General features: G+C 35.9%; 1 protein-coding gene across 5 annotated transcripts in view; it reads left to right on the top strand.

The window, feature by feature from the left end:
• Positions 1-16,322, top strand: part of VRK1 (VRK serine/threonine kinase 1) — a 62,338-nt gene that overhangs the window by 18,440 nt on the left and 27,576 nt on the right. For 2 of the 5 annotated variants that reach the window (XM_065063537.1, XM_065063540.1), the window contains exons 11-13: positions 353-531; positions 4,872-4,965; positions 14,731-16,095. In XM_065063537.1, the coding sequence (XP_064919609.1) occupies positions 353-531; positions 4,872-4,965; positions 14,731-14,813 (356 nt within the window). In that variant the 3' untranslated portion in view covers positions 14,814-16,095. The other 3 variants (XM_065063539.1, XM_065063536.1, XM_065063538.1) reach the window with 3 other exon arrangements.

Below are 16,322 nucleotides of genomic sequence, written 5' to 3'. Positions count from 1 at the left end.
AAAATTCTGAAATAACACTGAGTTTCCTCTTCAACATTTTAAAGTTTAGACATAAGTATCATGTAAACAAGCATTCATTGGTGAAAATTTGACTTTTACATTTTTTTACAACTGACTGTTTTCTTCATTGCAAGGAATGCGTAAAAAACAGGGATGCTGTCATCACTGGGTAATGAAGCTTGGGATAATTTTTTTCTAAAACGTATTGTAGTAAAGTCATAATTATGAGTTTATAAATTACCATTTCAAAAAATGGCATAACTAGCGCATGCATAATTTCTGACTCTTGTGGTAAAAGTGAATGATTAAAATGTTTTCAAATAGAAATTAATTGGAAGTACCATTTCTTTAGATGAAATAGCCAAATACATGGAAAAAGTGAAGCTACTGAGCTATGAAGAGAAACCCGTTTATCAGCATTTCCGAGAAATACTTCTGCAAGGTCTTAAGGCCATTGGGCAAAAAGATGATGGAGTACTTGACTTTGGCTTGTCAGAGAATGGAGACTTACGGACAAATTCCACACAAAAGGTTTTTACTCTAAACACTTATGTCAGCTTTTAATGCATATTTTTGAGCTAAGTAAGAGTTAAAGTGGTATTGGAAGTAGGTGTCATAACTGCATCCAGTAGGAAATAAGCAAATAGTGAAACATTTGATATTAAGTCCTACTCTTACACATCATTTCTCCAATTTAACTTCACTAATTGTTGTTGAAACTTAATACAGAATGATATTTATAGGTGTACTTTCATAATAGATTATATATTTGATAACAGAATGTGTAGATGTAGTTGTAATGACATTTGAACAGATGAACATTCAGTTAATTTACTTATTTTCCTTAAATTGGTAAAACTCCAGATGGGTCAAAATACGTGTAAGGTAAAATAAGTCTAGGATTTTTTTCAGATTAGATTCCTTTCTGTGACTAGTTCAAAGCTTTGTTTTTAGTATGCATCTTAGTGCCAAGAATTTGATTCTGGAATTCACATATTGAATTCACTGTGGTCTAATATGTTATTTATGAGTCTTAACTGTAGTGGTAGGCATGGGGTATTTTATTTTCTGTATTTAAAAAGCCTTAAACCCTAGATTTGGACTCTCATTTGAATACCGCATAAGAACTTTTTAAGCCTTAGGGAAATCATATGTTAAAACTGTTTATAATAACAATAAAAAAATGATATAATAATGATCGAATCATTTAGGTTGGAAAAGACCTTTAAGATTGTTGAGTCCAACTGTATGGAACAATAAATATTATCCCATAGTTCAGACTGCATTTATTACCTGTTTATTTGTATTTGTTAATAACAGGTAGTCAATTAATTGGTTCCTTTAGCATGAACCAGGGAACTGAGAATTATAATACAGGCTAATACTACAAGAATTTCACATGCTTACTGACATGATCAACAGTGTGTTAAAGATGGACATAAAGCACAAAAGAAAACAAGTTATAGGATTTTAAAGTCTTCTAAGGATATAGGATATAGGTATTATTTTTCTTACTTGTTTTTGCCCATTAAATAGTACTTTTGCTAAAATCGTACAGCCGTGATCCTTACACTCAGCTCAGCAGAAAATATTAGTATAAAGGTCTGTCTAAAAGGAGAGTTCTTCTGTTCCCCTGTGGATCAATGTGGCTTGAGACCTCTGTTTTTTGGGGGGAAAAAAAAAAAATAAATCTGGTTCTAATGGTCAGCTGGTTTCTTTGCTCCATGAGTTGGCCTGCTGCAGAGCCAACATCTGTGACCGTTAATGTCCTTCTCCAGCAGAGATTGCTGGTGCATGTTTCCAATGGAATAAAACTTCAAAATTCTTAATTCTTTAGTTAATATCAGTCAAGACCATTCCCAAAGGGTGGGATGATACTTTTCCATAGGTTGTTACCTACTATCATCAACTAGGAGTTGGTTGTTTTATTTTGTGGGGGTTTCTTTTTTTGTTGTTTTGTTCAACTTTGAGGAAACGTAAGCATGGTCAGCATACGTTCAAGCACTTACGTAAACCAGTGAGTGTTACTGGCCCGTTTGAATAAAAGTTTTCAGCTGTCTGCTTCATATCACAATGGACTTCATGCTACCCATGACAGCTACTGCTAGAGTGTCCAGACAGAATGTGTGCTTGAGATGAGGTTGACATACCTTCGCTTGATTTTGACCAAGTAACAGGACAGATGATTCTTCCTTTTATGTTGGATTTTCCAGGCCTTCTAACAGTTGTGCTGTAGGCTGGGGTCAAAGAATAGATTGTGTCAGTTCTCCTTCCAGGGGCAGATTTTGTATTTTTCTTCAAAAATTAATGGAAAGAGGGTCTTCAGCAGTGTGCTTCCCTTCCCAGAATATATGTTTGGGAACTCATACTAGTAGGGTTTTCTTGCAACGGAAAAGGCCCAGAGCACAGGAGGGTGGTTTGTTCTAGGTGAGAATAACAGGGCACGTTGATACACAGAGAAAGAAAGGAAGAACATAGAATGCTAACTAAATTTATATGTATTTTCAGCTGTGACAGGAAGCTCAACTTGATGATTCAGTGTTTTAAAGATAAGTTCCAGATTCCAAACTGTTAGAAACTGCTCTCCAAAAAGATAATTTACCATTGATCAGTAGCGTTTTGCCTCTGTCATCTTGCCAGTGTCTTCTAGCACGTGCTGAATTTCTTTTGGCATGTTTACTGTCTAGTGTAGAAAAGAAAAATGTGGTCTGGTATCCACGCTTGAGAAGATGGTGACCTCTAATATAGAATATTTATGGCATTTTGGCTGTACTGATCTTTTAATCAGAACAGACTTAAGACACTCTTCAATTCCTTTGGGGCAATCTTCCATAATACTTTCTTAAAACAATGTTATGAAATTATGCTGTTTCATAGCTAGGAGACAATATTTCTAGCTTCTGTATAAATAAATTCTTAGAATGTAGGATTCTCCTGTGTTTTCAGCTTGTATAGCTAATTGAGCCACAATGTGCATTAGATGTTGCATATAAACATAGTTGTTCTGCAATCTCAGTCATTCCTCAGTATTGTTATCTGGCTAAAACTCACAGATGTCTGCTAAATTAAAAGTTAACATTTTATTTTCTATATTGTGACTTCAGTTTCCCCAGATGTATAAGTAAATGAAACACAGTCCACAGTTCTGCTGGAGGTTTTGTTTTGTGTGGTGTCTGTGTGGGGTTTGTGGTGTGTGGTTTGTTTGTTGTTTTGTTTTGTGTGTGTGTGTGTGTGTGTAGTGAATGCATGTTGGTTTGTGTATGTAGTATTTTATAGTAGTTCTAGCAAAACAAGAAGCTAACAGTGCTCTCTGTCGAAGGAAGTATCTGGAGCTCTTGACTAAATTATTTAGGGCAAGGACCATGTCTTTTGTTTAGTGCGGAAGAGATTCTGGGAAATATTGGGAGTAAATTAAACTGGAAAAATATGGATCTTAGTGATTTGATGTTCAGCTTCAGATGTGCAGGTGTTGCTTGTGCCAGATGAATGCTGTCTGATTTTGATGGCTATGTAATTCACCTGCATCAAGATTAAGAAACCACTTCTTATTACATAAGCTTGGAAACAAGATAAATGTATTTTGCTTTTGTGCAGTGTGTGTTGGATATCCGTTTTCCTGATGAGCATTTCAAATGTTTTCTAGTACAATTGGGAGGAATGCATTATCTCTCACATAAAAGCAGTACAGCACTGAAATAGTCCTCCTTAATTTTGGTCAGAATGAACAAAAGTGTCTGTGTTTATTCCTGCCTAATGCATCACAAATCTGCTGACATGCTAACCTTGGAGTCTTGGCTGGCGGTAATCAGGCCTGTGCACCGGCAGGAAAGATGTACCTAATGCACTCCATCAGTGCGGTTTGCATATGGAAGTTCTCACAGGGGAGCTGCCCTGTGCCAGCTGAGGGTTACCTGCCCACTGCAGTTATTGTATGTAATTATCGAACCAATCTGTTCAGCCCAGCAGGGTTGATGGTAATCATGAAGCAACACTTTGGAAAGGAAAGATGTAATGCACTCTCCCCTTCTCTCATGAGCCATGTGAAGTTGTAGCCACTTTTAAAGCTGTATTGGTAAAGCTCTAGTCTCATACAGTTAAAAAAAAAAAAAAAAAAAAAAAAGAAAAAGGAAAAGGTAAAGTCTCCCAGTGTTCACCGAAGCTATAATTTCTGTCTGATACAGATACAGGTCAACTCATCCTTTGCAAAAATCATCTGGCTTTAGAAGAATCTTTCCATAACTGCCTTAGGGATACTTTGCAATAGCAAGATTAATTGTAATATGCAGATAACAGTGCTACTCATTTAGCGGCTTTAAGATAATGTGGCTTGAGTAGAGTTCAGCTTTATCAAGTATCTCTCTTTGGAACAGAACCCATAGTTGCCATTAGAAAAAAATAATAATGTACTGTCAGTGGGTGTTAGCTACTTTTCAGCTGTGCAAAGAAAGCCTTAAGAAGCAAGGATCCAGATAAACTTGAATTTAATGGGGTGTAATTGCTTTTAAAAAAGCAATTAACATTGACTTTGGGTAAAATGTTTTTCTGTGTTCTTTAAGATTTTTCAGATTGCTCCTTTTGTACCAGTTATTTAATGTAAATAAAAAAAAATAACATATGAAAACATTTTTTTGTGATCAAAAAATTTCAACTCCTAAAGTGATCTGCAGATAGGGGAACCAAAATTTAAATTGTATCTTTCCTAGTACTAGTATTCTGGTATTAATGTATGAATAAACTTTCTCTACAGCTGGAGACATTTTATCATGCTTAAAATTGGAGAATACCTTGTGAGGATGAGGTGTTTTCTAGTTTGTGTTGTCTTTTATGCTCTTGACTTCAGGTGCCCCCCCTCCTTTTTTTTTCCTTTCCAGAAAAAAAGAAAGGCAGCAGCTGTGACCAATGAGAGCACTGAAGCAGAAATGGAAGATGCAGGAAGTCCACAAAAGAAGAAACCTACTTCTTCTAGTGAGTCAAAAGATCTTTGTCACAGTCCCATGTACCGGCCAAGGGCCAGTCTCCCACCCAATCGCTTCCTCCCCTCCCCAGTGGCACAGAAGGAGAAAATAGGTTGAGGAAACTCTTGGGTCAATACAAAGATGGGGAGATTGCTTACCACTTACTGTTGTAGGAAAAACAGGCTCAACTTGGGGAAAATTAATTTAATGCCAATTAAAAGAAGTTTGGGTAGTAACAAAGGCAAACATTAAACCAACATATTTCCTTGCTCTTATCCCAAGCTCAGCTTCCTCATTCTAGAGTTCTTTGCATAGCCCGGAGTGCTGCAGGGGCAGGGAGAGGACGTGTGTTGTGGTCAGTACACAGCATTTTCTCTCTGCTGCTCCTTCCGCCTCACATTTTTCCCCTGCTCCAGTGTGAGCTCCCTCTCTTGGGCTGCAGTCCTTCAGGAAAAAGTGCTCTGCTTCCTTCAGGAAATATTAATCTGGTCTAGTGTGGACTCTCCCCTGAGTTGCAGGGGATATCTGATCCATCCTGGGTCCTCCTTGAGCTCCAGGGGATATCTGCTCCAGTGCCGTGGAACACCATCTCCTCCTCTGACCTTGGTGTTTCCTCTGCTGTTTTTCTCCTCCCCGCACCACCAGCCCCTGCCTGTTCACTGTTTTTTCTCTCTCAGATGTTTTCACAGAGGTGCCACAAACAAATTGGGCTCAACATTAGCCTACAGTGGGTTTGTCTGGGTAGAATGGGCTGTTGGACACAGGGCAGCATGTGGCCTCTTCCCACAGATGCCACCCCAATAGCTGTGACCCCAGCTTACCAAAATCCTGCCACATGGCCACATATACCAAATACAGCCATTTACCTTTAGCAATTCAAGTGCTTTTTGTCTTTCATTATTTCTTTTCAGATCAGCTCTAATAAAATTGAAGTATTTAAACTTTATGTGTAAGAAAGGTCTACTCTCCAATTATATGCTGCCTAAAGCTGGTAAAAATGCTAGGTGATAAAAATTAGTAGTTGCACCCTGTTCTTTTGCTGTCGTTCATTTTCTCTCCTCCATTCTCATTTTTGTCCGTGCCCAATTCGCTGTCAGAATATGCTGACTCCTCAGGACTTCTTCATCACAGTGTGTTAAACCAGGGGCTGGCAGCAGCAGCTTCCAAGAGTGAGTGTATTTAAAGTCAAGGAAAGGATCAGCTATAAGGATAGGAAATGCTGAAGCTACTTTTCAGGTAATTTGGCATAGTTTCAGTGTCGCCTGTAAAAAATCATAGGCAGATAAAGCAGGATTATTTTAAGTCCAAGATCAGAAATCTTCAGTAGGTCTATATAAGATAAGCTCATGGCGAGTGTCCAGTCACACTGTTTTCTGGATCTAACCTTCTAACTCCTGCATGTAGAGATGAACTGAATTCAAGTAGTTGCAAAGATATTTTTAAAAAGACCAGATGTTGTCATGGTTAAGTAGTAATAAAGCATAGCACTGGAGTCTACCCCAAAACAAATCCACTTGTTTAAAAAATGTTTGATGGAGGAGTATGGCAGAATGGGAAATGTAGCATTTCAAAGACAGTAATGTTATTGGTAAGTTATAGGTTTATCCTAGTGCATTTACTCAAACAGTATGGTACAAAGTATAAGTAATTAAGCTGATGTTATTGCAGAAGGTGACACTGCTCTGTTCATTTTCAGCTGTTTGCATGGTAGAATTTGATCATCAAAATCAGTGATTATTTCTCTTACTTGAATGCCTTTTGAATTGTTGACTTCAGTTTATTATGAATTTTCCAGTCTGTCAGTGGCTGCAAAAGTGTTAATTAGAGTATATTTTCTTTTGAGGAAATACAATTATTTGTTATGATAATGATGTTCGCAGTTTTAGCATTTTAGATTTTATTTAAGACCTTATAACAAATTATTTAATGTAGCTGACTGTTTTCTGGTTGTGATTTGATACACAGCATACACTTAATTTCATATTATATTTTATACTTATTTTTTTCCTGGGATTGTAGGTTGACATTCTCAGAGATGAAAAAGAACTTGAAGAATTGTAATCTAACTAGTAGCATCAGCTTTTTGTAAATGCTAAGTTTATTCAGACTAAGTGAAGGTATTTGGGGAGCTATATGTATTTTCAGCATCCAGTGGTTAAAATAAGCTTAAATTTAAACCTTCTCTTACCAATTCAGTAGAGTTAAGGGTGAAATGGTTCTATTTTCACCTTTTTATACTACCCAATTTAATGAATACCAGGTGGGGGGAGTATATAAAATGATTTCAGGTGAAAAGTGATACATGTGCTTACTCATTTTGTTCTCTCCAAATTCAGAATTAAAAACTTTACCCCTTATTACATGATTCATAAATCTGTGTTGAAGGAAAGGGCAACTGTTTCATAATCTTATGGGTTTTTTTAATGCTTTTGAGAAATTGAAAATAGCTGATTATTATAGAAAAACATAAAACTCTGTTAAATCTGAAGAGTTTTATGTTTACCAGGGACTTGTTTCTCTGTTAAGTGATTAGTCCTGTGACTAAAAAAAAATCCTGAAGTTTATTGACTAGTGAAATGAATAATTTCTTGATACCTCTTAATTATAGAAATTGAGGTTTAGACATACAGAAACAATTTAAAAGTTTGTGAAATATTATTTTATTGATTTCTAAAAGGGAATAAATATGGCCAGACAGGTTACTCTTCAGGTGGTCAAAGAACATCTCATAAGTATTTGCTCTTAAAATGGTGGCAAAAAGAGCCACGCAGCCTCTTGCTGTTCAGCTGCTCAGCATTAACCGTATCTGGCTGTGCAGTTTGTCTAATACAGCCCAAAAGAATAGTTGTCCCACAAGGATCCCAATCAGCCGTGCAGCAGTTGAGTCCTCCAGGATGCTCAGTGGCTACAGGGGCTCTGCCAGTAACCAAATCTGCTGGGGCTGGGGAGCCCCCAGGCTTGGGAAAGGAGGAAGAAAGAACAGGAATGAGAAACATGGGTGTCTTGAAATTCTTTCCGCCTGCTCCCCGGGTTGTTCACAGTGTGGCCACTGCAGATGAGTTCAGCCAAGGCCGTCTCTTTCAGTCATGTCAGCCACCGGTGTTTCTGGAGCTGGCAAGTGAGAGGAGGGTGTTACATTCTCCTTTTTATAATTTCAGAAAGTCCTCAAGAAACAAGCTGTGTTGTACTTCTAAAATAAGATGCACAAATTTTGTGGAATTCTTAAATTGTTTTTAATTTAAATTAGCATTTTATCAGTCTCTTTTTTTTTTTTCTTCCCTCTGATAACTGGAACTCATATGCTTTCCTGAAAGTTGGAATTTTAAGAGGTATCCTTTTTAAAGTAATACGGATGATGCTGAAGTATATTAGTTAATGTCTGTCCACCAGGCAAAATGCAATCAGAAGAGATTATTTGTATTTAAACAAAAAGGTTTTCTCACCCTCTGTTACAGCTCTGTTTTCAGTTATTAGCGGCCTTCATGTATGATAATAAAATATCCAGGCTTGTAAGTGATGATACTATTAAAGCAGGACACCAAATTTTGGCATACACTGTATGTATCCAACAACACTTATGCAGGGGTGTACTGTATAATATTAATAGGACTAATATGCTTGTTTTTAACCAGTTTGTATGGAATAGGCAGCTAGTATAGGGAACTTTGAAAATGGCATAAATGATGGAAAAATAAGAGCTTAATGAAAATTTGTAAATAATCCTAGCTTCAAAGTTACCAACAGAGGTAGAACTCTACCACTGGCAGTCTTCTTTAATGTTGGGGTTGATGAAGATTGGGTTATAGAAATATATACATATATATGTATTTTAGAATAGATTTTTTTTTTTTACACCAGCCTTTTTAGTTTCTAATGTGATTTTTTTAAAAATAATTTTAGGTTTTATTAACTGAACAGTATAGAAAGAAATATTCAAGTAAACATGACAATGAAAGTACAGTGTTTTTTTTAATGGTCAGGACTGCCAGGGGTAGGAATTATGCATGTCTGTATTGCTGGGTATGATCCAGTATGGTAAGGCCCTAACTGGGATCTTTGGTTACTCTTACAGTATAAATAAAGAACTTTGTGAACAGCTCTGACATAAAAAACAGTCATACTGGTTGATTGGTTAGAAGGCATTCCTAAGTGGAGGTTTAATAGCATTTCTCAATTAATAGATACTTAGCTTTATGTTTACTTGCATTGCATGGCTTTGCATAAATCAGTATGTGGGTTGTTGTCTTAGAAATCTTTTTTTTTTTCCTTATTCACACAAGATTTATTACTTTAAGTTGGATTAAATCTACTTTTAGTCTCATTTTTATATTTAGAGAATTATTGGTCTTGTCATCAAGCTTTAGGAGAAAACAAATCATACAGTTCTTCTGAGGTTGTTTATGACGCCAATTTGTTACTTGTCTTTCTACTTCACACCAATGCCCACGTTACAGGTAGATTTCTTTACCTCTTGTTTTTAAACCCTAATACAAACATTTTCAGCAAAACCTGTACTGTACAGTAGGTCTAATTGCCTGTATACATCTGTATTGGTAAGGTACTCCAGGAGTAAGTGGCTGTTAGTCTTAAAACAGTGTATCCATCTCTGTGACTAGTCACCAAAAGGTCTGTCCCTTTCTGCACCATTCCTAGCCTACCGTTACCTGTCTTGGGGGTGCTGCAAGTTAAGTGTTCTGGTATCAGAGTTATGTGATCTGGTTTTAGAAGTTAAAAGCATGTACTGCTATGTTGTATCTAGAAGTTAACAGGAAGATTCAGGTTTTTGAGAAGAGAAACGCTGCTCTGGGTTGTCAGAAAAGTTGACAAACTTGCTTCTGTATTCTGCATTAAGTATATTCAAACAGAACATGAAGTAATCTGTCTTTTTTAGGCCTGTCCCAAAATTGTTTGAGGATCTCGAAAGCTATTTAAATTGGAAAAGATGTGATAGGAGGTGGTATTTAAGTATAAAGGTCCTTAAATACTATGGGTAGGAAGGTTAAAAAAATTAGATATTAAACAAATATATCCTTGTGGTTCTTCCTGAATAATGGTTTTCTGTGACAATTTGCAAGTGCCAAATACACTAAGAAGCACCTTGAACATGTGCCAATTACAATAATGAAGAGTCAAAATTAATGTTCAAGATGTAAAGAATGAGTGTGTTCCTGTTTGCTCCCGTGTCTGCTTGGAACACAGTTTTCTAGTTAGTCTTCCTTTATATTTTAAGCTTGTTTTTCTGTGCAACGTCTTCAGACCACTTCTAGCACTTAAATGTGTTTAAGTTTGAAATGTAAATACATTTAAGTTCCATGTTATGCTTCTTGGGACTTTCTCTTATTTGCTGCTGATAAAAAGTACTAAATTAAAACAGAACAAAACACCTGAGGAAAATTTTCTGTGGGATAAGGTTTTGTATAATGACTTTACATGTAGAACTAAGTAGTTGAAGAGTAAAAGTGATGTCTGCTTTTTTGTTGTTTTTCTGTGACCTGAAGATGCATTGCAGCATGCTGAACAAGTAAGTGTTGCAATTCAAACTCGGGTATAAAATTTGCAAGGGAAAGGAAAGGAAAGGAAAAAAGAAAAAAAGGAAAGAAAGAAAAATTGTACTGCAGTGACTCCAATTTTTACAGGCAACTAAGCTTTTTCAAGATTGCAAGTAATATTATTTGAATTAAACTTTGTTCCTCCTGCAAATTGCTGGGCTATTTTTAAACACATGCTGCACGAGACTACTGGTTTACATGTGTATGTAAAATTTTGTTTTGGAATGTCTTCAGTAAAGCAATTTTTGGAAGTAAATCAGCTTGAATTTCATGTGCAACAGTTTTACGTTAAAATTTTTAAAAGAACACTCATAGATTCAATGTTTTATTTAGGAAATAAACAGGCATAAAGTAATCAAATTATACATTCTTGTGCCCCAATGTTTTTTCATATTATCACGTGGAAATGTATTGACTTGATCTGTTGCAGGAAAGAGAGGACTTGGAAACACAGAATACCTTAACTTAAACCCTATCCCACAACTCTACCGACTTTATTCTTTCTCCTCTCCACTCTACAATCATATATTTCCTGGAATACAAGTCCATATTTTCATTCATCTCTCTGTTCTTCTTTCTGAATCATACTTCCAAATTTTTGTAGAGAAGAGAACTGCTGAGAAAAGAGAACCTCTGTTATTTTATAGAAATGTTCACTTTTTGACATAATTGTAGCTTTCTCTTACGGGTAAGATTTATGTGTGTTTCTGAAACAGTGTATGTAAAAACAGAAAACAAGATGAAAAGGGACATCAAGAGGTGATCTGCTATATACACCAGCCTAAGGACAAGCTTATGTATCTACATCTGTGTTAATATTGATGTATACCAATATTTTCTATCAAAAGCTCTATGATTAGTTTTCTAAAGCATCCCTGCTCAACACCTTAACTATCCTTACTACTAAAAAGACTTTGAGAAAGCAGAATATTTTCTTCTGATAATTTTGTACCTAATATGAGTTTCCCTTAAGCTTTTGTGTTGTCCTATCCACTGTAGACATGAAAATTGCCACATAAAATGAGAGCAACCTTTTGCACATTTGATGAGTACAAAAGGCTGCACCATCACATCTCTCTTCCTTTTTTTTCCTCCTTTCTTCAGATAAACTAGTTCTATTCCTTTAATTTTCTTGTTTTGTTAGAGAGCTGGAAACCATGATCACCACTCCTGATTTTTTTTTCCATATTTCTCAGAACTTCCTTGAAGGATAGAGCCCAAAACTACACATAATACTGCTGAGTTTCTTCTGTAAAGTTGCTTTATAGTACTGTTTGCACAGAGAGGATCAGATATCAGAGTCAACTTGTCTAATAATTCCTCTAGAGCCTGTGGGACTCTTTATGCCTCTGCCGAACTTTGTTTCAGTCTCAAAACAAGCTGTGCAGTGACACCATCTGGTTTATTTTTGCCTATATAATTCTTCCTCATTTAAATTGCTTTTTCAACCTAATTCAGTTTAATGTGCTTTATAAAAATCCTCTCCTTTGCTTGTAATAGCTTTGTTTGTGTCCTCATTTGGTGCTGCCCACACAGGACTTCTCCTGTTTTCAGAAACAGAATTGACATTTCTCCCGGAAGAAAAGTGTGTGGAGACAGGGCAATATATGTTACCAGGCTAACTCATTTTGAAAATTCAGACGAGATTTCGGTACAGAAAGGCCTTCAGTTTTGTAATAGCTGCAAACTTTGAAGCTAAACGTGGGTCAAGAGCAGTCATTCTAAGTTGAACATAACTTAATCAAAGAGCTTAAGAGAATATTTCTGCTGTTTAAGTTGAAATTATGAATTAAAAAAAACATGACAAGGATTGCTTTTGTTGTGTTTAGAGATTTGCCATGAGCATGGTTTGTTTAGAAAAGCCTTGAAAAGAAGTCATTAATACAATAACGGAAAAATCCAAGCCAGGGTATCTCGCTCCTTCTTTTTGGTGTTCTGGTGTAGGCAACTAGACATGGATAAGCTCTTGCTGAATTAGGAATTAGTAAACTTCAACTGCTCGTATTGTCCATGACTACCAAGAAATACGATATTCCTGAGAAACAAACATGAACATCTGATAACTCATCAGTTTTTTTCCCTATAAACGAACACCTGTAGTATTTTCCTGCTTAAGGTCATCATTTTTGTATTGACAGTCTATCTGATAATAGAACATAAATTTGATGTCTTTGCAGCATATGATTATATGGTCTATAACTGAATGAGAAGAAAAATCACAGTTACCTCAGTCAAAATGGATGAAGATTAATGAAAGGGGAAAAGATCAGGTTTATTGGTCTTTCTTGAAGAGAAAACTTTGGTCATTTTCTGCTTTCTGTGGCAATACAAAGATTCCAGGGAAAAAGCTACATACCACTAAAACTACTCAATTTGAAAATGCGTAAGACATGTCTGTTGCTAGAATTCACAATTACAGTAGCTAAAATATTTTGTGACTTGCAAGTACAAACTAATTCTTGAAGATAAACCAGAATTTAGCTGGGAGAAGGAATGATTTACATAGTTAAGTTACTACTTTAGTCTATGATACCTGCTTGTGTAGCTTTTAGCTACCAATACTTGTAAAGGTAACCAGAATAATTGATTTTTACATAGCAGTTGCAAGGATGTGTTTTGGCAGAACAGATCTGGTGAAGCTATGCTGCTCAATGAGAGACAGTTACCAGAGCTGGCTTTTGTTTGTTTGTTGGTTGGGTTTCTTTTGTTGTTGTTGTGTTTGGTTGGTTGGTTTTGTTTTATTTTTTTTTCTTAAAGATGTATGTTGAATGCAAAAAGAGCATTTGGACAAACAAGGAACAAGAATATTTTTTTCATTCTCCATTTCACTTTCAGGAATGGTTTATTTTGCTATTTTTCATTTCAAATCAACACTTTAAGAGTAAATTAAGTTACGTTAAATTGAACAAACGCAGAAGCAAAACTGTTTGTAATAGCTTGTTGCTTTTCTGGATGTGCTTTTGGTTTGGGTAGATTCAAGACTATTTTGGTTTGTTTTGCATTGTTCTTTGCCTCTTTGCTTTCCCCTCCATCTACTCATTGAGCTCCAACGACCAGTGACTCATACCACTCCAAGGCTGTTGTCTTATGCAAACAGCTTCTTCTTTCTCAAGGACTTCCATGAAACCCATTTTTACCTTTTTTTCTTTGTCAGTAATGCAGATGAAGAAGTTGACAGGAACTGTAGAGTTATATATAGTTTTACAAGCAAGAACTTAAGTAGTTGGGCATACTGACTTCAAGGAGACAGTCAGGATTTAAAAATAAATAAATAAAAAACAAACAAAGAAAAAAAATACCATGACTAGGAAATGAAGAACATTTCGTTGTTGCTGCATTTGTGAAAATGATAGTGATTTTTATTATACGTAACATTTTTTCTCAAAGTGACTACAGCTGAATGTGATTCATGCAGATGAGCTGTGGTGGTGTGTGGTTTGTTGTTGTTCCCCCCCTGCCCCTTTCCTGCTAGTGGACAAGAAAGAATCGAAGTGCAGGGAGTTTTTTTATTACTGCATGTAATTACGGTCTCTTTGAATAGCCTGCCTGCCAGGTTTGTTAAGAATCTTACTTAGATGGCACTGTTAGTTTCCTCTGTTAATAAAATATTGCCAAATAATAGCTTGAAAACTGAGGTAAAGTTGCACTGATAGCTGAGCTGATTTAACAGCTTAATGCTGCTAAACAAAAAATCTTCCTCTTTTCTACATGTGTGTCTTCCCCCTCCCCTTGTATAAGCTCCACTTGCATGCTCTAAGATGCTGCAATTCACTAAACTATGAGAATACCAGACCAAAAATAAGTTCTTTGCCAGGTTATAGAACTGGATCAGCTCAGCACAAGGTCCAAAAAGCACCAAAAATAGCTTAATACCGGAAGAGATCACAGAACTAAAATTTAGCACGTGAGGTGGAAGGAAGGGTTAGTGATTTGATGAGGATCCGATTCTTCAGCTTTTGGTGAAAGTGAGCTATTAAATTGTCTTACCTGCATGTAATACTACTGTTTAAGAAGCTGAATTGTACAATGTGTTCTTCAGGAGAAAATCAGTGCCCAGAAATTGTCGTTAATTCCTCTGAGTCAATGTAATATGTGTGCCCTCCCCCCTAGTCAAAACTAAATGAATGATTTGATTTGATCTGGCCTCTTGAATGACTTCACGTATTCTCTTGCGATCCATATGTTATTTTATTTTATAGAAAGTCTTTTATTTGTTTGGATTGTAGATGCAGTAGCTACCAGAACCCGGAAGAGGACCTCACCAAAACCCAGGAAAGCAACAGCAACCAGAAAGAGAGTCCAGAAGTAAATAATAGGTGGAGCAACAAATTAAGTTGCTCTTTGGGTGATCTCTGGGTTTTTTTCAGTTACTGTAGCACTGGAATCTCTTCCTTTCCTTTTAAAATGATGAATCCTGTAAAAACATGAACTGCTGTTTTGTACCTATTTTTGAAGAATAAATTTTTTATTAAAATATTTGCATAATTTATGCGTACTTAAATAGTAATGCAAAATTTTGCCAACTTTGAAGTGAGGATGCATTTTTATTCTTTATATACATGAATTCATATCTTAAAGGCAAACTAAAAGAAAGTGCTTTTTTCTGCTGTATAATATAGAAATAAGGCCTTATTTAGTTTCATTATGGGTACTCTACAAGGAACAGCAGTATTGCATCCGATTTCTTCTGATTTTGAATAAAGTCTCACTGGAGGTCACTTAGATGTACACTGAGATGAGGTCTGAAGTGATAGGGACATATTTTAAATATTTCTCAAGTGCTTGAATTGAAAACAGAACATAAGACAAAACCCCATATTCTTGCATTCTAGTTTGTTATAAAATGTGTTTAAACAATTATTTGGAGGATGGGTAGTGAATTTTAGTTATTTTTTGCGTAGTATTTCTGTTTGCATCACTTTTCCAATTATTCAGAGTTTATCTGGAAAGAAAGAGACCAAAATATCAGACACAGGGCCCAGGGCGAGGAAAGGAACCAACTGAAAAACAATGTACATTCTCAGCCCCTTCCTGCTCCTGCTCAGATTTTTCTTTTTGAATGAGTGAAAAAAGCTTGAAAAGTTGTAAGTATAAAGAATAACTTTGTAAATGTTCTAGTTCCAGTGAAAGCTTCACTTACACGTGCTTCTCATAACAAAATAATGGTTTACCTTTTATTAATTTTTGAGAAGCACGTAATCTTTCAAAATCTTTCTTAAAAAGTAACTTCCGTGGTTGGCTTTGAGTCTTCAGAGTTGTGAGTCAAAAAATGCAATGCTTAGTTTTGGTATGAAATACCACTTCTTTTCATTTAGATACTGCAAAAATACATATAATTAGGGCATGAACATCATTTGTATCAGGGAGATGACTTTATGAAGTTTGGCAAACCAAAAGGAATCCGTATGAGCCGATCGGTGGTGTCTTTGTGTGGATGTCCAGTGCTCTGCTTGCTTGCTTGTGTATCACCTGAGTAGCTACTCAGTGAAATAAATGTGTTGTAGTATAAACTGCTGAATGAAAGATGAGGTTATGTTTGGAAAACAAGTGAATCTGTTCTTTTGAAATAAAACTGGAATAACATACTTAAACGGTCTAGTGTCTTCTCAGTTCTGTTCTGACTGCTATTATATATAGATTCATTTTCCTGGGTATTAGCAAAGTGTGGCTGACAACTTCAAGCAGAGCATTCTCTTTGTTTCAGAGGTAAAAAATAGGACTGCTAAAGCCTCTCTCATATTTAAAACTCCTCAAATAAAACTATCATTTTAATGACTTCATTTAATCATTTTGTTCAAAAAGTATGTTACACTATTCT

The sequence above is a fragment of the Columba livia genome, chromosome 5, assembly GCF_036013475.1.
Source record: "Columba livia isolate bColLiv1 breed racing homer chromosome 5, bColLiv1.pat.W.v2, whole genome shotgun sequence".
In the NCBI taxonomy this organism is placed as follows: domain Eukaryota; kingdom Metazoa; phylum Chordata; class Aves; order Columbiformes; family Columbidae; genus Columba; species Columba livia.
Note: the sequence above shows the minus strand (reverse complement) of the source record. Positions and strands in the feature narration are given on the sequence as shown.